Below are 24,192 nucleotides of genomic sequence, written 5' to 3'. Positions count from 1 at the left end.
TCTCTGCTACAGCAGCAGCTTCTCAGTCTAGGAGAGCAGCAAAATTATGAGAGAGGAGCAGAAAGTAGAAGAAAAAAGAAAAAAGTAACAAAGCAGGAAAAATTAGACACCATACACTCACACACTAGGTTTTGTCAGGAATTTTTTTACAGTTTCCTTTGAGTACCATTTCTGCCCTGTCTATATGGACAAAGGACAAAAGATGAACTGAGACAGCCTCACTGATGTGACAAGAAAGGTAGGTTCCCAGTCTTTATTCAGCATCCGAAACAGAAGACAACAAGATAAGAAAGTTATGAGTTCTTTGTTTTTGGAGAGCTCTCTGAAGTCATATCTTGGTCATTGCAAATACAAATAAGTAGTAAACAACTTTCAGTGTAGGTCTGTACAGGCAACAACTACCAGGTCAGCAAACATTCTAGGAACATAGAGAAAAAAATACTGTAACACATATATCCCCTTTGAAGAAAAATAGAAGAAAAATGATCTCATAATCAAAATGATCCTGAGCCAGGATAAAAAACAGGTCTTTAAAAACATTTTGCATTTATCGTGGTCCACGTCTCCCCATCTTTGACTGCCCCTCCAGCCTCCCGGTACTGGGAACTCACATGTTCCCAGCAGCAAGATCAGCAGCTGCTCTATCCCCAGTGAGACCCAAGAGATACTGCAGTGCCACAGGTGAAAAGGTCTGTCTGACCCTCTTGGGACAGACTTCCTTCCTTTTATAACAGCCTGTCCAAGACCACCACACCTCAGAATATTTTGATTTCCATCTGTCCTAGGGTGGTGTTATGATGCTTGTATCCCCAGTCATTGTTCTGTTGATGCTGGATATTATATTCTGTGCCTTCAAGACTGGCTCTGAAAAGTGAAGTTTTGTTTTGCTATCAGCCTGCTTCTCCCCGCAGTCAGGGGGACACAGATGGGGCAGTACATAGGGCATTAATTAGTTTAGCTAAGCAGGCTGAATTTTTCCCTGGACGGTTTTTCCTTTCCCTTTTTTCAACCTACTTGAGCCTGCTCTGGACTGGGACCTGGGAACACCGAGAGTTTGCACCCTGTGGCCTAGCAGGGCCTACTCTGGGCAGTAGCTGCCTCAGCGCCAGAGGGACTGAGAACAGAGCGACCACCCCCAAGAGAGACTTTCTGAATTTGTCATCTTTTTCAGAGCAGTGAAAGAGTTTTGTCATCTAATATTGTTCATTTTGTGTGCTGGGGGGGTTCTGTGCCAATTAAATAAACAGGTTCTTTCCCCTTCTCTCCGAAGAATCCTTCCCGAACCAGCTGGGGGGATGTAGGGGGATGGAATATAGGTAGATGAAGGTGGTGTGGAAAGTAATCTTACCCCCTAAAAAGTTGCAGCTGGGTTAATTATTAAAGATTAGGAGCAGGCCTGATTTTAACAGGCCACAGCTGTAGCCAATAAGAAGAGTGTTATAAAGGAGTGGATTGGTTTGTTGAGGGGAACTGGAGTATGTTGGCTGCTGTGAGGACAAGGAAGAATCAGTGCCTAGAGGAGCTGCCTACAAGAAACATCAAGGAGGTATGAAACTCTGGCAATGTGGAACCCTTGCAATGAAATGACAATAGAGTTCTTGCTCTATAATGACAACAGGGGGAGGGGCCCTCTGTGGAGGTTTTCTCCCAAATTTACCCTAAACCAGGACACCATCTCTTCCATGCTCTATGAAACAGAGCTGATCTAACATTGCAAAAGGGATGTTCAGGAGCCACAGCGACCTGCTGCAGATGTCAGAAAATAAAAGAACAGCTAATCTCAGGAAAAAAACATGCCAGGGATGGAAAGAGAAAAAGGACAGATATGTGGGGTGGCCAAATGCCAGATCTACTCTCTGCTCTGATCCCCTGAGGCTGAGCCTACTGAAGCATCTGGGAATTAATTCTGCAGATAGAAAGTAATTGGCACAGTTACTGGAAACTGCTGTTATGGAACAGGAGGGTGTTGTTGTGCATACACTTTATCAGAGGAACTTATAAAAGATGGAAGAGGAGTATTGCCCCTTTAACTATATGATTAGAGTTTCCAAGCATTCTTCATCATGATGATAAAGTAGACATCTGTGTCTATTGAAGCACTAACTCCAGCGTAGTAGTTCATGAATTCTTCTTTTGTGACCTGAGACAGAGAAATTAAGAATAGGAAAATGAACGTTTGCTTTTTATTTAATGCTGTAAGTCAAAACAACAAATAGAGAATAATGAATGAAATGGAACATCTGCTATTTCATGTTGTGGCTAACAAAAAGGAATCCAACAGGAGGAATTAAGACACTTATAATTTCCTTAATTTCACTTTGCTAGAAACAAGAGCTCTTGTCCTCTACAACACTTGAAGGGAGATGAAGCGTGGAGTTTAACTAACTTTACCAGCAACTGAGGTTAAAATCACTGCTGCCTAAGAAAACAAATTTTTAATGTTCTTTTTTCCAGGGATGCTATAATCTGGTTCTTTGCATAATTATTAATAAAGTGGGTGAGGTTTCTGATGCAATTCAGAGACAGCTTGGAACTTTATATCCACCCCTAGAGAGAAAATATCATTGCTCTAAACAAGTTTCCCTTAATGAAGCAAATATTCTTTCAAATATTTAAATATTTGAGTTTTAAATAGCTTTCATGGGTATTTTGAGGTTTAAAAATGACAATTAAAAAAAAAAACCAACAAATTAACCAAGAGAAAAACTGTGCAAGTCTCTTGTGATGCCTTAACTCTTGAATTGTGTAGGTTATTCTTTGAATAAACAAAGAAAAATTTGAAAAATACAAAACAATATTAAAAAGACATTTAACTATTAAAGAGTGTCCAAAGGAGGGCCAGGAAGATGGTGAAAGGTCTGGAGGAGAAGCGGTGTGAGGAGTGGCTGAGGTCTCTTGGTCTGTTCAGCCTGGAGGAGACTGAGGGGAGACCTCACTGCAGCTACAACTCCCACATGAGGGAAGTGGAGGGGCAGGCACTGATCTCTGCCCTGGGGTGACAGTGACAGGACCCGAGGGGAATGGCCTGAAGTTGTGTCAGGGGAGGTTTAGCCTGGATGTCAGGAAAAGGTTCTTCCCCGGAGGGTGGCTGGGCACTGGAATGGGGTCCCTGGGCAGTGCTCACAGCACCAGCCTGACAGAGGTCAAGAAGTGTTAGGAGAATGCTCTCAGGCACAGGGTGTGATTTCTGAGTGTGCTGTGCAGGGCTGGGAGTTGGACCTGATGATCCTGATGGGTTTCTTCTAACTCAGCATATTCTGTGATTCCATGGTTTCTGCTCTGATTGCATTGTGTGTTTGAGAACTTAGAAAAGCATGACAACAGGGAGAAGGGACCACTTCAGACTGTCCTACCATCACAAGATGATTACAAGCCTCACTGAAACTGCCTGTTTCAGAGGCTCCCAGCAAGACCACAATGAAGAGGGCATTTCTAGCAAATGCTCAACCTTGAGGCATTTCTGCTAAAAACATTTTGGGTGTTCAGTATCATTAGTGTCTTCTGATTTGGGAAAGCCACAGTCTGTTCTCAGAAGAAACAGTAATCAAGTGAGCTAATATCAGGATTGCTGACCAAGCGGTAGATGCTCAGAGTAACCAGGCACTGAACTCATCAGGGGTCAGTTTGGGAACTCATTTAATGTGTTCATTCATATACGACCTCAGCACAAAAAGCAGGAATGTTTTCCTTGAAATTTGCTAGATGTCACCCCTGAAAGTGGAAGGGGATAGCTGGCTCTGAACTGGTATCTCTGCGGATGACACGGCAGTAGAGGGGATGAAACTCAGCTCTACTAAGTGCAAAGTCATGCCTAAAGTAGATAAGCCCCATCACCTCCACAACAGAGACCCTGAGTGGTGGGAACAAGGAAGTGAAAGGTTTGGGTGGAGCATTAGACAAGTAAAGTTACCAGTGCAATGCAGCCCTGGAGAGTGGGAAATGTTAAAGACATATCACAAAGCACTGATAAAAACCTACAGTCTCATTGGTTATTATTAACTGCTCAGATTGAGAATATGGCCAAGTGAACCACAGAGATACAGGATTGCTCTAAGCTGGTCAACAGATGTAAGTTCAGACCAAAGAAGTCTGCAGACACATAGCAAGGGAAAAGAGATGGTTGCAGAGCAGATGTGTAAGAAGTTCATCACAAAAGGTGCCAGACTTTGCACCTGAACCAGAGTGCAGGAAGGGCTCCCAGCTCTGTCTCAGCTCATGGGTCCTCAGGGTACACACCCCTGGGCAGTAGTCCCAGCCCCATTCTCCCTCCAACTCTCTGTAGGTAAATCTGTCTCTATTATGGACTGATTTCCAAGTCAAGTGTCTCAGTAATTACACTGGAGAAAAACTAACTGTAAAGTATTTTAAAGCAGGGAGCCTGCTTTTGAACTGGATCATAGTGTTTATTCTCCTAGAAATTGCAATTTTGTGGGGTAGTCTGAAGATGTAATTATTGTAATCTATGAAATTCAATTATTAAGGCTACAAGCTTTAATGAAATCTCATAACCACCCTAGTACCTCCTGCAGAGCCCCTTTGCTTCAGAATGTGCAAGCCAGCTGTATGAGTGTTGTGCACAGGTTATGCATCTACTTTGATTTTCCATATAAATGTGATGCAAATGGATGTTTGGTACTGCAATTACTCCCCCACTTTATAACCTAAGTCAAATTCTGAGTCAGATGGTGATTTCATGGCTTGCAATGAGGTGCTTCACTTACCTTCCCATCTTTGTCATAGGGTGAATCAAAACTATCCAGAAAGGCTCTAAAAACTTGATCTTCTGTCCAGTCTCCATTTAGGTATTTGGGATGATATTTTGCATTATACATCCGACGTAAGTCTTCAATTGTTATGACACCATCTCCAGTCTTGTCTAACTTCTGAAATGCCTGCATGACAATCTCTTTTCTTGCATTGGACATGGGAGGCTGTCAAGAAATATTAACAGAATAATTTTATTTTTGCCAACTACTTGCCCAGTTCCAAATTCAAGTACTTGTTGTTGCTAGTAGCAAAACTTTCAAGGGAGATGGGACAATATACTGGTGATAGTTTACACAGGAGCTAGAAAAGGCAATATGTCCTCAAAAGAGCAATATGATTAAGACTATTCAGTGTCTACCCATACAATAGCAAATGGAAAATAAGAGAGAAAATACTACCTAGAACACTTTTCTGATCTGCCCATTTTAAATATTTCCAAGAAGAAATTACTAATTATCCAGAGTACTAGTATTTTCTGTCTTAATTGTTTAGGCTTCAGCAGAGCAGAGATACTTTAGACAAAATCGATCACTGTGGTGGAATGGAGAAAACATCCCCTGAATAAGTTCATGTTATAAAGAGATGCATCATAAAACGGCTGACAAAGAAGTGAGATTGATGGGTTGAACTGCACAGGTACCCAGACTGCAGCTCAGGAATTTCAGTATCTAAATCAAGGCTACAATTAATTGGAAAAAGATCACAATTGTTTATTTGCAAATATTCCATTCTACTTTGTTCTGTTCTGTTCTGCTATATTTTAATCAATTTAACGCAATAACAGCATAAATTCCCAGACTTACTCTCAGCGTAGCAAGAAATTCATCAAAATCAATTGTTCCACTGCCGTCTTTATCAAATATCTGGAAAAGCTCCTGAGCTTCTTCTTTATTGATCATCACAGCATAATTATGCAGTCCTCTCAGAAACTCATTGAAATCAAGAGTTCTGCTATTGTTATCATCAATAATCCTAAATGCTCTGTAGAAAACATGAAATTTGAGGAAAATGCATAGGAAAACATGGAGAATACTGCAGTGGTTAGTACAGTACTGGAGTAGAGAGGCACCTTACTGAGATAACATTTCCTCCTTGTTCTGTGTTCTGAGGTGGGGAAAAAAGAAATAAATAAAAAACCCTGACCAACAAACCACCCACACTTATTGGCAGTAGAGATTACTTGTTTAGATAGGGTGTATGAATATTACATGCCTGAAGTTAAATGAGGGAAAGGCTGCCATAGTGTTCCTGTTCATTATAGCCCTCCGCCCCTGCAAGATGCACATTTAAAAGAAGTTCCAAATTTAGATGGAGTTCCAGTTGGTCACCATCTAGATCCATTTGTGGTGTATGGGGCCTGGGAGGGATCTCAGGGTGTGATGCAACACCCGTTTCCTAGGGATGGGATTCTTGCAAAAAGTTTTTAGGTGCCTCCCCTAAACTAGACAGCTAATTACAGGACAGGACTATTACAACAAGGGCGTCATACCTAAAAGGGAAGGAAGCTTAAAATCTCCAGTGCTGAAATACTTAAGATAATTTTAGAAAACACCAAGGAGATATATATGGTTAATGTTCCCCTCTTTTCTCTGGCAGGGGTTGTTCTGGATGGACTTTCTCATGAGGGATTCACAGTCTTCAACCCTTCAAAAGGTGATCAGGTCAGTCCTGTGTCCCAAAAAAAGCCCCAGTGGCAGGCTCTGTGAGTTGTGGCATTTGTACTGAAATGAGAAAACTCAAGAAGACTTGAAGACTCAAGTTTTGGTTCCTAGGGTGTGATCCTCTTGCAGCTAAAATTATTAGGCTGAATAATGGGTCTGACATTTTGCTTACTCACCTGCCAAGTCCTTTGATGCCTGCAGATCCCCTTGCTAAACAGTGCAGGCGAAGTCTTTCTAAAGGGTTGGTGATTGTGGGCAGGCTTTTTTTTGCATTGATTGCCATCTCTCGGTCATGCCTTGCTGTGCCCATCTGGAAGAACAAAACAGTGATGTGGTGTGGATTCACATTCAGACACAGTGCTGAAACCTGCCTTAGTATACCAAGTATCCCAAATTCCTAACTTGCAAACTGCTGGTGGCAACTCTTTCACGAGGACCCATTTTGACCCTCTGTTTCCTTTTCCTTATAGCCTTCTATTAGAAAGGGAAATTGCCAATATAGGTCAGTGACCATGAAAGGAGGGCTCAGCCAACCACCCTGTGATTAATTCAGATGCAGACAGGAAACGGTGTGTAAAAATTCCTGCCTACAGTGTGAGAACACTGTGACAAGTGGTGGGTGCACTCAGGAGTGTGTGGCTCCCTCTGTGTCCACAGCATCCTTGCCAAGCCTCTTCCACTGGCCAGATTTGTAGCTGTCATTTGACCACAGGAAGACAAAAATTACCCCGGCTGGAGACCTTTGCCTGTGATTCACTTTTGTTCCACTGAGGTCCCGATTCTGCAGAGCAGAGATTTCTCCCATTGCATGTCTGAGCAGCAGCAGCCACCTACACATGACACCTACTGCTTTTTTAACACAACTGAAAAATAAATTAATACCTTAAACTTTCACAGTATTTAGCACCCCAGGACTTCACATCTGACATCAAAGGCCTTCCAGCTTCCCTCGGAGGAAAACAGTGGAATAAAAATAGGGAAAACCAGCTTGTGAGTGACTCTGCAGTGCTGCAACAGCGCCACCAAGAGAGGCGTGCCCAGGCTGGCAGAGACCCACGGCCTCTCCCACAGGGATTATTTGTGCCTAGCGCTATGAAAAGTGGAACTGCCTGTGTTGATATTTTGGGGCCACTGTGAATCCTGGGCACATGCTCAGTGCCAAGACTTCTGCCCCATAGCCTGGCTGATGGGTCTGCAGCAGGCCATGAAGACTCCCAAAATATTTTCCAGCCTTTCAAGCATCATAGGATAAGGGCACACAAGAGTCACAGAAGTTACAGCTCTAGACTCAGAGGGCAACTGGTGCTCTGCTGAGGCCATGCTGGGATGAGGAGATGAAGCTGAGCAGCCCTGTGAGGCACTGTCTGTGCACGTGACACTTCCAATCCCATTGTGATTCCATGTGCAGAAGTGTGAATTGAAATGACCAGACAAAACTTCTAAGAAAAATGGAATTAAACTATTTCATCTTAATTGTTCAGCCACTCCCGTTTACAGAGCATTGGCTATGACTGCTGGTAATGCCAAATATGCTGAATTTTATAACCATGTTAGATTACTCCAGCTGGGCTTGCAAAACCAGAAAAAAATTAGTTTTGTACTCCCCAAATGGTTTCAGTACTAGCTTAATGTAGAAGTCTAGAGAAGTAAAATACAGAGCATTTTGGCCTTTGCTTCAGACAGAGCAAGCAAAGTTCTTCTGGGAACTCATTAACCAGTGATCAGGAAGATCTCACAGCTGTGTAAGATCAGCAGCCAAAAATGTTTTTCACAAACAATGACCTGTCCTTAAAGGGGAAATGTTTAGCTGGAAAGACTTTAAAATACAATGAGGTTACAGAAATACAGTGCAAACTATATTTATATTACATAATAATGTACTATTGCTTATATATAATGTATAGCAACACTACATCTACATACAGAGTACATGATGCAAGTGTATCATTGTGCAGTGTGAGTCTCTCACACTATGTTATGTCATTATGGATTTCTATAAATACTGAGACCAACAAGGACATAATTAATCTCTACTGCACACTACAAAAATCTACACAAACACACACCCCATGAAAAGAGTCAGGCATCTCCTTGCTTCTGGATCAGCGGAGGAATTTCCAGAATACTGCCATGTGCATCAAATAGTCATTGCAATAATACTCATGAACTGAGCATATGGAGGGATAATCTGATTGGTTATCTGTTATGATCTCTTGAACCTCAATAAAAGCCACTGAAACTGGCCAATTTTCTGTAATTTCTGCAGTAAGAATAAAAGCATTTCTGCCTCAGAACTCACCATCTCTAGGCTAAGTTGTTCCAGCACTAAATAATTTTTCTTTTAATATATACTGTTTCTAGTCTGAATCTCCATCATATTAGATGCTGGTTTACTCTCTTTTACAAGATTAAAGAGCCACCTATTAAAAATGTGTCCAGGTGTCCTGAAGGTCCCTTTTAAACTCACTTTTGCTTAGTAACTAGGCATAGCTCAAGATTCCTGGTACAAAATGGATTTCCAGATGTCAGGTAATTCTGTTATTGCTCTTCAACTTTTCAATTTTTTCCCAGTGTTCTTTCTGAAATGGGTCAGCGCAGTCCAGTAATCTCACTAATATCATGTCTCCCCAAATATGATGGTTAAAACCACTAATAGTAAATATTTCTGCTGCTCTTTGCAAATCTCTATAACTTGACTAACTAAATCACCAACAACAAGTTTCTATACAAAACTCAGCAATTAAAGTCTGTTTGCGAAGTAATTGAGTTTTCACATCACACTAAAGCCTCTTAAATAAAGCCTGTGCCTCATGGCAGTAAGCATTGAATAACACTTTTTGTATGTCCAGAAAATACAGAAAACCAGTTAAATATAAAACCTGCGACAAGCAAGCATGGCCCATAGTGACACTTATATCACTTTCCTGTTTCTGTTGGCTGCAGGCTTAAGTTTGAGGTAAACCCTTCCTAGGCTATATTGTAAGAAAAGAGATTTCAAATCAGTGCAAGGAGGGCGGCATCACAGTAATTCACATGCTCTTTCCTCCCCTTTCATTTTGCTCTTGCTCCTTTCTGAATAATGTGAAGTAATTAAAGATGCAGTCAGGGCTTGTTGAGTATAACCATTCTCTGCATAGTGTACAAATGTGTTACATCTTAATACCATTAATAAAACAAGAACAGGTCATAAAAGTAATTCCAAATGGTTTTAATTTGTGTATCTCATCCAAGACCATCAGGTATCTCCCTCAGTGAAATTAACCAGCAGTGTTTATTTTAATTTCGAATGCTGGAGAGTTTTGTTTTAACAGCCTAGGCTATGATCAATTACCCCAAGCTGTCAGCATTGTTTGTTTCTATAGGTGATGTTGTGTTGTGCAGGCCAAACGAAACTGATTGCATTTATTCCTAGCAAATACAAGACCTTAAATTTTGGATTGGATTTTTCCAGAAGAATCTTGTGCTGTTCAGCAGCCAGATGCCTTTACATTCCTCTGTGCCTGAGAATTAAACTTGGACAGAGTCAGATTCAGTCTAAGCTCTGCAACATTTGTTTAGATATTGTCCTTCAGCTGAGCCCACCCAAGAGCCTCCTATGAAAATCCTAAAAGCCACTGCAGTGGAACAGACAGAGTCCCATCTGGATTGCCCAGGCTCTGAAAGCCCCTGAGCTGGCCAAAGACAGGAGTGGCACACCACCCACCCCAGAGCAGAGGATCTCAGGATCTAAGGACAAATTAAACCGATTGCATGCATTTAGTTTACTTCTTATAATTTCATTGAATCGTTAAAAGCACAAAAGCTGCAGGAGTATTTGACAACTGTCTAAACACCTCCTTAAAAATTCCCAGCCTCACTGACCCCTCTGCAGCAGCCTCCCATGTCTCTCTCCATCGTGACCAGCTTCATCCAGCTTCAACCTTCTGACAGGTGGACATTACTGCAATTGCTCTTTTGCATATATACATATACATTTATAAATACATGTGTATATTTATATATCTAAATAAAAATAATATTTTTAAAAATTAGATTTAAAAATTAGATTTAATTGAAATTAATTAAACTACTCTTGGTTGATCAGAAAAACTTACTGTGAGGTAGCAAACAGGAAAAAAAAAATCCTTTACGTGCAATGTTTTTCTGAACCTGGGATTTCCACTCAGGGCTGGAAGCTTGGATAGTGTTGTGCTTCCTGGCTCAGGCAACAAGTTCAGGTGACAATGGGCCACAGCCTCACTGCACAGCTTCCTTATCCATCTCGTTTTACCTGTTTACACACACGGCTGCCTTGGCCCCCCTTTTTTGGGAGGCCTGGAGTTTGCCAGCTGGTCTCCAAGGTGACACTGTAGGCTGTGGCTGGCCCAGCCTGCAATTACGCTGCTTCCCTGGACAATTGCTTTGGTGTTTGGAGAGCCTTTTCATTTTATTTCTTTTAAAAATAATTCCTTTTCTTCTTATCTTTGCCCACATGGGCTGGAGATCAGGGGAAAGTGGGAGACACCTTGTGCTGCCCCTTGCTGAGTGATGAGACTGAGGGAGAGTGGCTGTGGGAAAGTGCTGCATTGCATGGTTGTGTTTCTAGAACACGTTTCCCTGCTTTCATAGTTGATAGGGTTGAAAAAACTCTCTGGTTCAATTGTTTACTGCAAACATAGTAGAAACATATAAGTAAAAGACTGTCAGTTGTGGTTCACAAAGAAAAAAACCCCTCACCAGCGTATATTTTTTCCCTGATGATTAATTGCCACTTTGAAGACCTGCTGGTGGTTAGAACCTCTGGGGAGATGCTGAGCTTGTGTTCATTTGTAGCAAGAAGAAAGCTGAAAAGGTTAAACACCCATATGATGAGGAAAAATTGCTCTCTGCCTAGACACAGCTATTAGCAACTTGGTCTGCAGAAGGTCACAAACATTGTCAGTAAGATAATGTACCCCTTTGGTAGGGAATCAAGATGTTGTTAGATTCCTTAGGGGGATGAAATAGCCTGTGTGTGTTCCTTGGCCCTCTGGGGCAGCAGCAGCAAGGTGAACATGTAAGATCAAGGCTGATGGCAAAGGCAGCAGAAGTCAGTGTGAGAGCACGTGGGAAATGAAGGGAGAGCCCTGTTCTGGCCATGGATGAAACACTGAGCAAGAACAAAAAAGTCGCTTCCTGGCAAAAGCAGAAAATTATTTTAGGCAATTGCTAGACTAATACCACTTGCATCCTGGCAGGCTGCTTATTGCTTATCTCTCATCAACAGGTACTTCCTGGTACTAAACCAAAGCTTGTGCAAGACTTAGAATATTCTTTTATATCTCTCATGTGGCAGCTGATTGCACATTAATGCACAAGCAGGGAACAAGGCTAATTTAATCATTCACTGATTCAAAAATACTGCCTTTGTGAAAATGTAACATCCTTCCATCCACTATCTTTTTTTCGTGAATTGATCTCCAGAGACCTTCTGGGAATGCAGAAGAGATAAAGGGCTATGAACATTATCTGGGCTGCTGCCGGGTCACACACTCTGCTAAGAAAAAACAGAGGCACTGAGGGCCAGAAAAATGGTTTTCACTGAACAAGTTGGTCCTTGGAATTCAGCCTCCCACCCTAATAAAGAAATTCTTCAAGTGCTGAATTTGCATTGACTTTCAGAGGTTTGCAGCAGATTGAAACAACAGGGGTGGGCTCTTGAAAGCAAAAAAAAAAAAAAAAAAAAAAAAAAGTTCATTCAATATCTGGATACTCAGCTGCATTCTGTTGCCTTTTCTTCCCTCTGCCAGTGAGCCCAGGGACACACAGAAACACATGGATATTTACTCTACACTCCTCTGGAAACTGGACTGGGCCATTTCTGGCACAGTCCAGCTAATGACATTGGTTAATGGCTTACCAATCTGAAAAATTATTAACAGGCTTTCAGGTGTCTCAGATTACATCAGGATGTGATGAAATTTATTTGGTTGTACCTGCTCTGTCACTGTGCACAGAGCTGTAAGCAGAGTTCAGTGAATTCAGAATTTATCATAAAGGATATAGGGATTTCATCAGAACTCTGACATTTTTCCTCATCATTTTCTAACTAGCACTGAATATAGGCATACCTAGTAGATTGGTTTTTTTTTCTGAACAGCCTGGGCTGTCTGCTCAGTTTGTAGTTCAGCACTGGACTGAATTAACTAAAGAAAATATACTATGAGGCCTAATGTGTTCTATAAAGTCATGACAGAGTCAATTTAAGTCAATTGAAGTTTCTAAAAATTCAGATTTTGTGTTGAATTTAGGCAGGAGGGAAGGTATAATTCATTATGAACTTTATAAGAAGTGTCTCAAAAAAAAGTGGCCCTTTAGTTTACAAGTTTTAGCACTGTTTCTTAATCTGCCACCTGTGACCATTGTTGTGGAGAAGATCTTCAGCTATAAGAATAACAGATATGAGCATATCTGCTTGTCGTTGGTAGAAAAATCAGCAGGGTTGTTTGTGTGGAATACAGATTAAAAAAAAATAGCAAGCATGAAGTCCCAGAACACTATGTAGCAGAGATGGATAAATCAGGATTTACGGGATAAACCTCTGTGTTTTTTTCCTGCCATTAAAATTAAGAAAATTTCACATATACTAAAAAAGAAACCCGTGTGGTAAGTACATTGTCAAGGGGAAAGTATTCTGATTTTAAACCAAGATGTAATCCAATTAAATTACAGAATCACAGAATGGTTTGTATTGGAAGGAACCTTACAGATCATCTAGTTCCAAACACAACTGAACTCTGACTCTAAATAAAATGCTCTTATATCCAAAAATGCCGTCTCCCTGTGTGGTTTGGAGTTATCCAGCTGAAATTAATTGTCTGCTCTCCAGAGCAGACACAGCTGGCACATGCAGACTGCGCTCATGCTACTGAGCTGATTCCCTAGAGAGCGGTCACCACCACCCTGCCTGCTGGGTGCTGGCCCCAGAGCAGCCCTGTCACAGAGCCCCAGCCCGGTCCCCACGGGGGTCTGACCCTCACCCCACCCCTCTGCACTGAGAGGCATTTCCAGCCCAAACGGTGCACACTGCCAGCAGCGCCTGCGTGATGGATTGCTCTGCCTGGCCACACAGCTACAGCATTCCTAACCAGTGCCTTTAATTGCCTTTTCCCCTTGCTCTTGGGAAGCACAAGCAGGTTTTGTTTTTTAATGCTATGTCAGGTGCTAAATGCACTTGACAAGGTTTTTTGAAGGTGATTTGAGACCAGGAGCATTCCAGAAAAAGAGGCAGTTAACTTTAAAATTTTTCTTTTCTTGAAAATCTACAACAAATCTGTTTCCAGTTGGAGAATGGAAAATGAAAACACTAGATATTTCAGTTTTTAAGAAGTTAAGTAACTGATGTTTACTAGAAATTGATTATTTTTATCTTGTGCCTTGAAATAATGTCAATTTAAGTTCTTGAATATTTCAGGCCAAATAGAAAAAAAACAATGTTGTGGGTGTTAGGGTTTGTTTTTTTTTTTTTTATTCTACTGCATTTCTCAAAAATTTTGGCACTTTTCTGTCAACCACAGTGAAACAATGTGATGGACATGCATGAGAAACTTCTGTGCTCAACCCTCTCTTTTGTCCACAGAAGAAAACAGTTAAATTGCCCCAGCATTTATTAGGATCAAATACCTTTTGATGCTGAAAAGCTGTCCTTAATCATTGCAAAGTGGGGGAAGTAGCAAAGAATAGAACAAGAACAGTCTGCAGCTTGCTTCAACAACAACCAGAACAATCTGTCCTCACTGAAGGGGGCAAAGAGGAGGGAGCCAAAACCAGAGAGGAGAAGGTTTCAGCAAGCTGTTCTTCAGAGAGGCCTCCCTAAAGGCGGTCACCACGTGCTGGAATGTCCTGGGGAAGGAAGAGTGGTTGTGAAGTGTGCTTTTGGCACAGGCATATGTCAAGCGGGGGAGTCTTGATCGTTTTTTTACAACCCTGCTAGTCCTCTGAATAGTGGATTTTTACAGTTGTCTGGGACCATGCCAGCAGCACTAGGTAGGAGAGGAAAAGGTGGTGGGAAGTAATGTCAGTAGTCATACAGGAGAGGGCAGAGCCAGGCCAGGCACTGCTGCAGGAGGATCTGGAGGGGGCGGTGAGGGGGGAGCTGTGTTGGCTGCCAGGGCAGGGAACTCTGTGCTTGCCAGCCCGTGGAGCCAAACTGACTGCAGCTATGACTTCAGCCTGTGTGGTATCATTGCTTAAACAACCACAAATGGTATGTATTCTTTTCTTTTTATTCACTGGAGCTTCCTCTCTAAATTATCAGGAACTGTTTTGGTTCCTGACTTCAGAAATGTACTGGTGGTATGCGAGCTGAATGCTTTTCCCAGCCAGGAACCAGGGCCTGCTTGACATAGCAGCAAATTCAGCACTCAGCTTGCTGGGGACACTCATCAGCACGGCTGATGATACACAATCAGTCTAGGAGGGCTTTGTGGTGTCCCAGAGCCCCTTCTCTCCACGGCCTCTGCATTTCAGAACTGACTCCTGCCACCCAGAGCATGAGCTATTGCCAGGCTCCTCTGCACAGCAGGCCTGTGCCAGGCTGCCACCTTGGCACAGGAGCTGCTGTTGCCTCAGTCAAGGTTTCTTTTCTCTGTGTGTGAATAAGAGACTCAGGGATGAGTCAGCAGATAGAAGAGACAGTCAGGTCTCAAAACAGATGAATGCATCCTCACTTATAAATAAGGGCAGGAAGGAAAGAGGTGATGTGGTTGTAAAAGTCCCACAAGAGTGTCTCTGCCAACAGGCTTGCCAACTTTGCAACGGGGGCAGATTTGCTGGGACACACGACAAAAGCCTGAGAAAGAGGAGAGGTATGGGATGGCTCTAACATTTTCCAGCACTGGAAACAGCAGTGCTGGCAACCAGGTCAAGTGCCTGCATAGCACAGATACACATGCCCAAGAAGAACAGGAGACAAAAGTCTAAGCATGGTCTTCAGAGTGACAGAATCACAGAATCATCAAGGTTGGAGGAGGCCTTCAAGATCATTAAGTGCAGCTGTCAACCCAGCACCACAAAAATAATCTCTAAACATATTCCCAAATGCCACATTCAGATACCTCTTGAACACTTCCAGAGATGACTCTGCTACCTCTCTGGGCAATTTATTCCAATGCCTGACCACTCTTTCAGAAAAAAATATTTTTCCTAATATCTAGTATGAAACTTCCCTGCATAACTTAACACTATTTCTTCTTATCCTTTGGCTTGAGACATGGCAGAAGAGACTGACTCCCACTTGGCTACATCCTCCTTTAAGGGAATTGCAGAGAGTGATATAGTCTCCCTTGACTCTCCTTTTCTGCAAGCTAAACACACCCGAGATCCCTCAGCTGCTCCTCATCAGATTTGTGCTCCAGACCTTTCTCCAGTTATGTTTCCCTTCCCTGAACTCTCTCCAGCACCTCAATGTCCTTTCAGAAGTGAATGTCCCAGAACTGAATCCAGGGTTCAAGGTATGGTGCCCAGCACAGAGGAACAGTCACACCATTGCTGATCCAGGCCAGGATGCCATTGGCTTTCTTGGCCACCTGGGCACACACTGGCAAACTCCTCATTTCTTCCCATTTGCCCTGGTAGAGAAGCCAGATTTAAAGATTTGTAGTTCCAGGCTAGGTCATTAGGCTTTCTGAGCATTCTAACTTTCAGCCTTGGTGGAATTAAAATTTCTTAGCACCCCTTCCAATTTCATAAGTCTCTAAAATTTAGATCTCTGGATAAGTGTCTCTCTTAAAATGAGTGCATGCATTCCCTGCCTGAACAGTGGACATGTGTAGGTGGTGTCTTTGGCACATTCCAGGCAAGCCCAAGGGAGTTTGGGGTCAACCTCCCCCAAAGCTCCCAAGGGAGCAAATGTCTCCCAGGGACATTCACAATGCCCAGCAGAGGGACGGGGACCACATCCCAGTGCATCAATGTGATATTTTTTCAAGAAAGGACACCAGAAGCTGAAGAATTAAAGTCTGAAGGCTGAAGATTCTGACTTGTTTAATACATTCCTTGTTTATGTCTTCAGCATGCATGATGGATGAAGAGAGTCTCTTGGCTTCATGAGAGCAAAGTCCTGCTTTGTGGAACCTCTTTTCCTTCTACAACAGGGGAGCCCACCTAGCTGATCAAAAGAAGCCAATTGATATAACCTTTTCAGATTTCAGCAGAGCTTTTGATAATGTCTCTGAAGATCCTTCTGGACAAAATGTCCAGCTCACAGCTGGATAAACACATCCTGTGATATGTGAGCACCTGGCTCATGGGTGGGGCACAAAGGGTTACAGTGACATCAGGCTGGTAACCTGTCACTAGTGGGGTTCCACAGGGCTCCATCCTCTGCCCTGTGTTATTCAACACCTTTATAAATATTTGGAAACAGGACTGGAACGGAGGCTAAGCCAGTTCACAGATGACACAAAACTGGGAGGAGCTGTTGACTCCCTTGAGGGCAGAGGCCCTGGACAAATGAGAGCACTGGGCAATCACCAACTGCATGAAGCTCAGCAAGGGGAAGGGCTGGCCTCTGCACCTGGGCCAGGACAGCCCTGCATGAACACACAGACTGGGGAAGGAGGTGCTGGAGAGCAGTGCCATGGAAAGGGACCTGGGGCTCCTGGTCAATGGGGAGCTGAACAGGAGCCAGCAGTGCCCTGGCAGCCAGGAGGGCCGGCCCTGCCCTGGGGGCATCAGGCACAGCATCACCAGCCGGGCAAGGGAGGGGATTGTCCTGCTCTGCTCTGAGCTGGGGCGGCCTCACCTCGGGTGCTGGGGCACCTTTGGGTGCCACAGAGTAAGAAAGACGTGAAACCATTAGAGAGTGTCCAAAGGAGGGCAGTGAGGGTGGTGAAGGGTCTGGATAGAAAGCCATGTGAGGATTGGCTGAGGTCTTTTGGGCTGTTCAACCTGGAAGAGACTGAGGACTCCTCACTGCAGCTACAACTCCCACATGAGGGGAAGAGGAGGGGCAGGCACTGATCTCTGCTCTGTGTGACAGTGACAGGAGCTGAGGGAATGGCCTGAAGTTGTGTCAGGGGAGGTTTAGGCTAGATATCAGGAAAAATATTTTCACCCAGAGGGTGTTTGGGCACAGCAACAGCTCCCCAGGGCAGTGCTCACAGCACCAGCCTGACAGAGGTCAAGAAGTATTTGGGCAGTTCTCTCAGGCCCATGGTGTGACTCTTGGGATGTCCTGTACAGGCCCACGAGCTGGACTAGATGATCATGATAGGTGCCTTCCAACTCATCATATTCTGTTCTATGATTTTATTACTTTAAGACATAGAAGAGCAATGGAAAGGTAAGCATAATCCTAAAAAAAAAGGACAAAAAGTAAGTGTATTGCAATTGTATTACTAATATGACTATTGACACTTTTAACCATATTGCAATTTTAACTGCCTTGGGGTTTTTTTTTTTTTCTCTATCAGATTTGGATTAAAGATAACATACTCTGCAGATCTCAATTAACAATAAAATCGTGGCTTTACTTTCATGTAAGAAGTTCTTTCTTTTTGCCCATAAACAAGACCTTGAACATAAAGCAGGAGAGAGGAGTATGAGGTCCTCTTCAAACTCAGCTCCTAGCAGGGGGCCAAAAGGCAGTCTGTAGCATTTCTCCTGCTCTTTCTGAGGTAAGTGACACATTTTGCCAGCTGTGAACTGCTTTAATGGGAAGTTAGACTGTTATGTTGTGTATCATTATTTTCACACCCACAGAGCTGAGGTCTGTCTCAGCAGTGAGATTGCTTTGCCCCTCCCTGTTACCGTTTCCTTTGAAATGGGATGGTGGTTTTCTTCTTAGCTGGGAAGTTAGGGACGTGATATCTCTCTCTCTCTCTATGGACTGCAGGGTAATGATGTCTTCATGTAGGCCTCTCACTTGACCCTGTTTAGCAGATAATCAAGAATGATTTTAAACAGAGATGGTAATATGTCTTGGTGATGCCCAGCAGATTTTGACATCAGTTATTTGGATCATCCACCACAGACCCTCCTGTCCAACCTGTGAGGGAACATGCCCCATCTGTGACTTAATCTTTCTTGCACACCAGCCAGAAAGCTTCTAGCTGACCTTTAGTCTAGCAACTGCCAGGAGCAACAAAATATATGTTAAATTCTCCAAATGCACCCAAGGCTTTCTTTTATAAATCACTTTTTCTTGTCTAGCAGCAGGCTGGGTGGGAGCCACCAGGAGCAGGAGAGCATTGTTCCCAGGCCATCATTCATGCTCTCATCTTGTACAGAGCAGTAGAAATCTGTGTGGTTTGTGTGGGAAGGGACCAAGGAGGATTCAACAGTGGCACAGTGACACATTCTACAGGGACATGCTGCAGAGGGCATCAAACAGGGAAATGCAGAGAAGTAGGCACACTCCATGCTGCAGAAATGGTAGCAGGGCTCCCCAAACGTTTCAAAATCCATTTGCCTAATTACAACATGTTACAGACCCTGGTGTGGTTCAAGATCTTTTCCACTACTCATAACTTTACTCCCTAGCAAAGTTTCTGATGATTTTAGAAGTGTAGCATCTAATCTGTGTTTAGGCCTGAGACAACAGAAATGAAGTGCCTGGTATCTGTATTGCTCCTTAAAGTTAGTCACCCAGTCCCTAGCCCTTCACATGTGTGAAAATTCTTGTCTTGTTGTGCATCTCCATTACAGACACTGATATTGATGGGCATCCTGCCACAGCAAAAACCAGTAGCAGCTACCAGGACTCAATTATTGTAGGATACTGCCACAAGTCAGCATTTAAGTGTTTGCAAGCTACTTTGTCTGTCTAAAGGCTTATCCTTTAAAAAAAAAAAAAAAAGTCATATTGTCTCAAATGGATTCATGCTAGTGAAAAATTTAGTTCAGACATGTGAACAAGAAACCAGACTACAACTACTGTCATGTTTCTGATACACCATTTCTGCATTTGAGGCCAGATAATGCTATCAAGAATTTGCTAACATTATCTACCCAGAAATTGCATAATCTGGTATGTTTGTTATCTGCAGGGGTAAGTCACTATCTTCTGATGGATGAAACCTCACAAGTTTCTGTACAAACAGTCATACCACCCGGATGCCACCAAAGATGGCTGTTTCGATGATGCCAAGAAGAAAAAAAAAAAAAACAAACTAAAACGCCCACTCAAAACCAATAAAAAACAGCTTACAAAAAGTAACAAAACATTTCTTAGAATAGACTATTACAAGACAAATGTTCATTCTAATTATAGTATAAATATTATGTAAGCTCTAAGAGTGGCGCGTTCAGTCCACCACCAGTTGTGTCTGCCAAGGACAGAGGCTGCAGTGCTGTGCTGCAGTCCACGACATGCAGCTTCCTGGAGCGTAAGAGGCTCCTCCGAGCAGAAACTCCAGTGTGGGAGTCCAGCTTTTCTGCTGACATGGCTCCCTGCCTGCACTGACCTGGCACAGCCCTGTCCTGCCATCTCCAGAAAGGCATTCAGCAGCAAGAAAGAAGGTGGTTTTGGCTGCTTTCAGCAATGCTTTGGCACAAACGTCAGGTAAACACTCCTAACTGCGCTGTCACACCGGTCCCTTGTTGCCTATAAGGTACCAGACCTCATCTTAAGAAAAACAGAGGGCACTGGACCTTGGGAAAATTTGGAGCTCCAGCCATATATTGCAGCATTTGTCATTACATGACACAAAACTGTGCTTGTTTCTTAGTTAGGGACTAAGGGTAAAGTGGGAGGATGAGGACTGAGTGGCTTTGCCCCCAAGCAGTGGGTCTTTCTGAGAGGTTTGGTGCCCCACCTCTTCTCCTACAGACATTGTCACAAATGTGATTCAAATCACAACAAACTGAACTCTCTGCCTCCTTTTACCCCAAAGTGGTGGGAAAGCATTTGTTACTTATTCCTTGTTTGTGAAGAAAAGATTAATTTCAGCCTCTGAAGAATCCACAGGAAAAAAGGCAGTATATGAAAATGTTTTGCACTTGAAAATACTGGAACTATCATGGGAGTTGAAATGGAAGTAGTCAAGTCCCTGGCAAGGTAATAACGACTCTGATTGCCAGGACTGCAGTGATGTATATAAAAAAGGGTTTTCCAGCAGCACTGACAGGTTTGTGGAGGACAGGTACCCTGTCATTACTGTTGTAATGTACAGTTCCTTAAGCAGCTTGGGTTATCTGCAAAGCCCATCTCCATTCCTCACAGTCCCTGACAGTGGCTTATAAATAACAGTCTTTCTAAATAGTGAAGTAAGGCTGCAAAAGTGGAAGTTAACTCTTCCTTCCCCATGCACGTCCAATTCTTTACCATGTTATTCCTAGTCAAAGCTAATGCAGCCAGATAAAACAGATTTTAGACAAACTCATTCAGGGATTTAAGTCCCGCAGTTTCAAATCCAGGTATACCCCTGGTGGATCTTGTACTTTGAATAAAACACAAAACATTCCTAGGTATGAAATCCAGGTCAGTGTAGTTTTTTATCTATCATCAACATTTCAACAGTTTGCTACCCAAACTGAGGCATGTGGAAAGAAAAGAAAGCACATAAAGCAATACATCTCTTCCATTTTTTTTTCTCAAAGTTTTGGATTTTTGCTTGGCATGTCCCTGGTCATCAACATGAGAAATCTTCTGTAGTTTGAATGGATAAGGCATCAGTCCCCTGCCTTAATGTTTAGCTCAGGACCCAGGGAACACACTGGGAGCAGCCCTTGGAGGGTACAAGGCTTCTTTGCAAAGTTTACAAAGCACTCAATTCATTGAATATCTAGCCTAGGGACTTTCCTAGAAAAGTTTCCTGGAAAGGGATAATGTGTTAAGGGCTCCTGACATGGGAATTGTGAAATGTCACAGCTCACATCCAAACCCACTGAACTCCTTCTGCCAAAGAATTCAGCCCTTCACTGTTGCAAGGGAGGGGAAGGAGGTCCTCTTGAACAATTCTGCTCTAGACTTGTGGAGACTGTTCTGAAAGGGGCTTTTCAATTGATGAGGAAGATGAAAGGATCGCTACACTGAGCTCAGGGGTTTAGTGAGTCTTATAGAATATTCAGTAAGTTTCTCACTGAGCACCTGCTGTGGACAGCTAGTTAGCTGTACACATAGACAGGTATTTAAATAGACCTTTATCATTGGCACAATCTGTTGTGTAGAGTTTTTGAAGGCTGTCCATGGTTTTCTGGAACGCAGGACTTTGCCTCACGTGAATGCCAAGGTTATTTCAAACACAGGGATACTTACCATAACTGGGGTCTCTTGGAAAGCAGCCCACAGTTTCCTATTGCAAGGAAAGCAGCAAGCAGTCCAGAGGGGTGTGTGGTGGTGTGGGATGGAAGTGGCAGTGTTTGGGTGGGACAATCACACATGCAGCTGACAAAGAGGCTGCTGAAACAAGGTATGTGCTCCTGCTCTAAGCAGACATGCTCTGAAAGAAATTTAATCTTCAAGTATGCATTGAAGAGGTAAAAGGAATAAAAGATATTTTCTATTCTTCAAGGATATTTTTTATTCTTTTCAAAAGGATTAATTGAGGAGTTAGCTAACTTCATTAACTTTTAAACTATTAAAATTTAAAGAATTCACAATTTATAGATTTGACAAGGAAGTAGCAATTAAAATGTACAAAAGCAATAGAACCCAAGTAAAGAGCCTTGCTTTTCTTCCATTACAGATTGAAGTTCAGCACTCATGTGAGTTTTATTAATCAACTGGCATACCACCATTATGCACAAACACCTCAGTTCCTTGAAGGAGAATTTTGGCATAACATGGGTGATATTTTTAAATCCTTCCAGCTCTGCTGTAGAAAATTAAGGTGTGTGCTGTAGCAGAGTGCCCTACTGCAAGCCACAAGCTGGGATGGACGCTCCTGTGTCATGTGTCTCTGTAGTTCACCCCTACTTAGCTGGGGACAAGCTTCTCAAGCCATGCGAAGAAAAGTTTTTTGCATCTTTCTAGGATCACCAGAAAGTCAGGAACACAGCAAATTTGAAAATGTTGCCAAAGAAAGAAAATTTGTATCCAGCAGAAACTTGACTCTGCACAGGTTAAGAGTTGCTATGGTGCTCTTCCTGATTTTGTGGCAGAAGCCAAGGTGGAAGATAGCAGAGTTGGAGTTCTTGATTTTAAAGTAACCGAGAAATGAAAAGTATCTTGAGTGTAAGCATCCAAGGAAACAGCTTATGAATCTAATACTATACTGTTGGAACCCAAGAATAATATTGCAGACTGTGATATTTTATTGTTCTCTGCAAGTGCTAAAAGATTTCCAAGCAAAAAACAAAAGCTCAGATCTCTTCATTGTGACATTGAGCATACTTTTCTGTAGGGATACTGGTTTAGTATTTATCAGCATATCTACTCCAAAGTAAATGAAGTGTTTTAGATAAGCTCAAATTGCAACACTGAAAATTACAGCTCGGATCCCTTTGAAGGATCAACAAGCTATGGGCTCCAGTGGATAGAATCTATAGCTAATCTAATGACTGGTTTAATATCTGTCCTTTGTTCTAATGTACTAATGAGCTCAGTCAAGCCCATTAACAGTTCCCAGAGAAATAACCACCTAAGACATAGTTTGCTACTGCTGCTGACAAAGGCCTTCATTTCAATGACAGTAGAATCAAGCTTGTTAATTCTTATAGCTCATTAGTAATTATGACTCCTGGCAATTCCTAGAGCTCATTAGTGTTTTTGTTCCCAGTAAATTGTGATTGAATATCTGATTATATTTCAACAGCCTTTCAACAGGAAACAAGTTCGTCCCATTTTCTGGAAGTGTTTTTAAGGTTTTTATTTATTTCTATTTCTAAATAAATTCCAAATAATTCAGAACCAACAAAAGGGGTACACTCACCATAACTCATGCTGTCATCCCCTCTAGCAGAGGGCTTCCACCTCTGTGGGTACCTGGGACAGACTGCTGCCCTGAGCCTGCAGATCCCAGTTCTGTGATTCTACACTTGCTTGGCTACTGTTTTACACTTCATCAGTGTTCTTTAACTACAGTCTCTGCAATGTTTATTGCTCAGAGAAAACAAGTTTCTGGTGATCTGTGAAGCCCTTCTAAGCATTAGCTCAGAAGGCGTGACTCCCAGTGTCTCTGTCTTCCCAGTTCACCACTGAATTGTCCGAGAGGCAAAACAACAAGTATTTTATTTTGGTGCTCTGAATTGCATGAATACTCACACTCCCTCCAAATCACTTCCTCAATTTCCCTATGTCAGGAAATCCCTAACTTCAAGCCATGAACTGTGCTTGGGTTTAATACCAGAAATGAAAGGCAAAAGGTACAAGGTGTGGCACAGTACTAAGCCCAACAGAGGTTTTGGTCACTCCTCTGCAGTCAAAGCGACATATTCTTGGGCCTTAAGGGCCAGCAACCAGCATGTTGCTATCAGATTTCCTACAGAAAATACATGGTGAGGCTGGGAGCAGCAAAAGGTGATAAGCTCACCCCAGGAGCCAGCAGAACTCACACCTCCCTTCCCACCACAGCTCAAACACTCCCTTATGTTTCACTTTGCCTCTCAACATGCTTCCTGTGTCCTGTCTCTCTCTGCCCTAGGCTGGCTTAGCCTCATTCCTTTCCACACACAAGCTGTCTCTGAAGGGAGTGGTGCTATACCGCACTGGCTGCCATGGGCCTCATGCAACAGACTTGGTAGTTATTTTGTGAAACCTGGGCTTGAAAGCTGTTGCTTGCTCACTGAAATGTGTTGGAAGTTATACACCACTTCCACTTACCTTCATGATTCCCACAGATTTTTGTGATGGTGCACCCCCTGC

The 24,192-nt window shown here is 42.8% G+C and overlaps 1 protein-coding gene across 3 annotated transcripts; it reads right to left on the bottom strand.

Moving 5' to 3' along the window:
- Positions 1-312: 312 nt before the first annotated feature.
- On the bottom strand, positions 313-24,192 carry CAPSL (calcyphosine like). 3 transcript variants are annotated; one of them, XM_059491760.1, is made up of 5 exons: positions 24,151-24,192; positions 6,605-6,738; positions 5,571-5,748; positions 4,722-4,931; positions 313-2,140 (listed from the first exon to the last, which is right to left on the bottom strand). In XM_059491760.1, the coding sequence occupies exons 1-5, from the start codon at positions 24,154-24,156 to the stop codon at positions 2,039-2,041; spliced, it is 630 nt and encodes a 209-aa protein (XP_059347743.1). In that variant the 5' UTR covers positions 24,157-24,192; the 3' UTR covers positions 313-2,038. The 3 variants fall into 3 exon arrangements, with proteins under 3 accessions (XP_059347743.1, XP_059347744.1, XP_059347742.1); XM_059491761.1 differs by lacking the exon at positions 24,151-24,192 and adding an exon at positions 10,523-10,624; XM_059491759.1 differs by lacking the exon at positions 24,151-24,192 and adding an exon at positions 10,290-10,372.

Source organism: Ammospiza nelsoni, chromosome Z (genome assembly GCF_027579445.1).
Source record: "Ammospiza nelsoni isolate bAmmNel1 chromosome Z, bAmmNel1.pri, whole genome shotgun sequence".
In the NCBI taxonomy this organism is placed as follows: Eukaryota; Metazoa; Chordata; class Aves; order Passeriformes; family Passerellidae; genus Ammospiza; species Ammospiza nelsoni.
The sequence above is the reverse complement of the archived record's forward strand: the minus strand, read 5'-3'. Positions and strand labels throughout refer to the sequence as shown.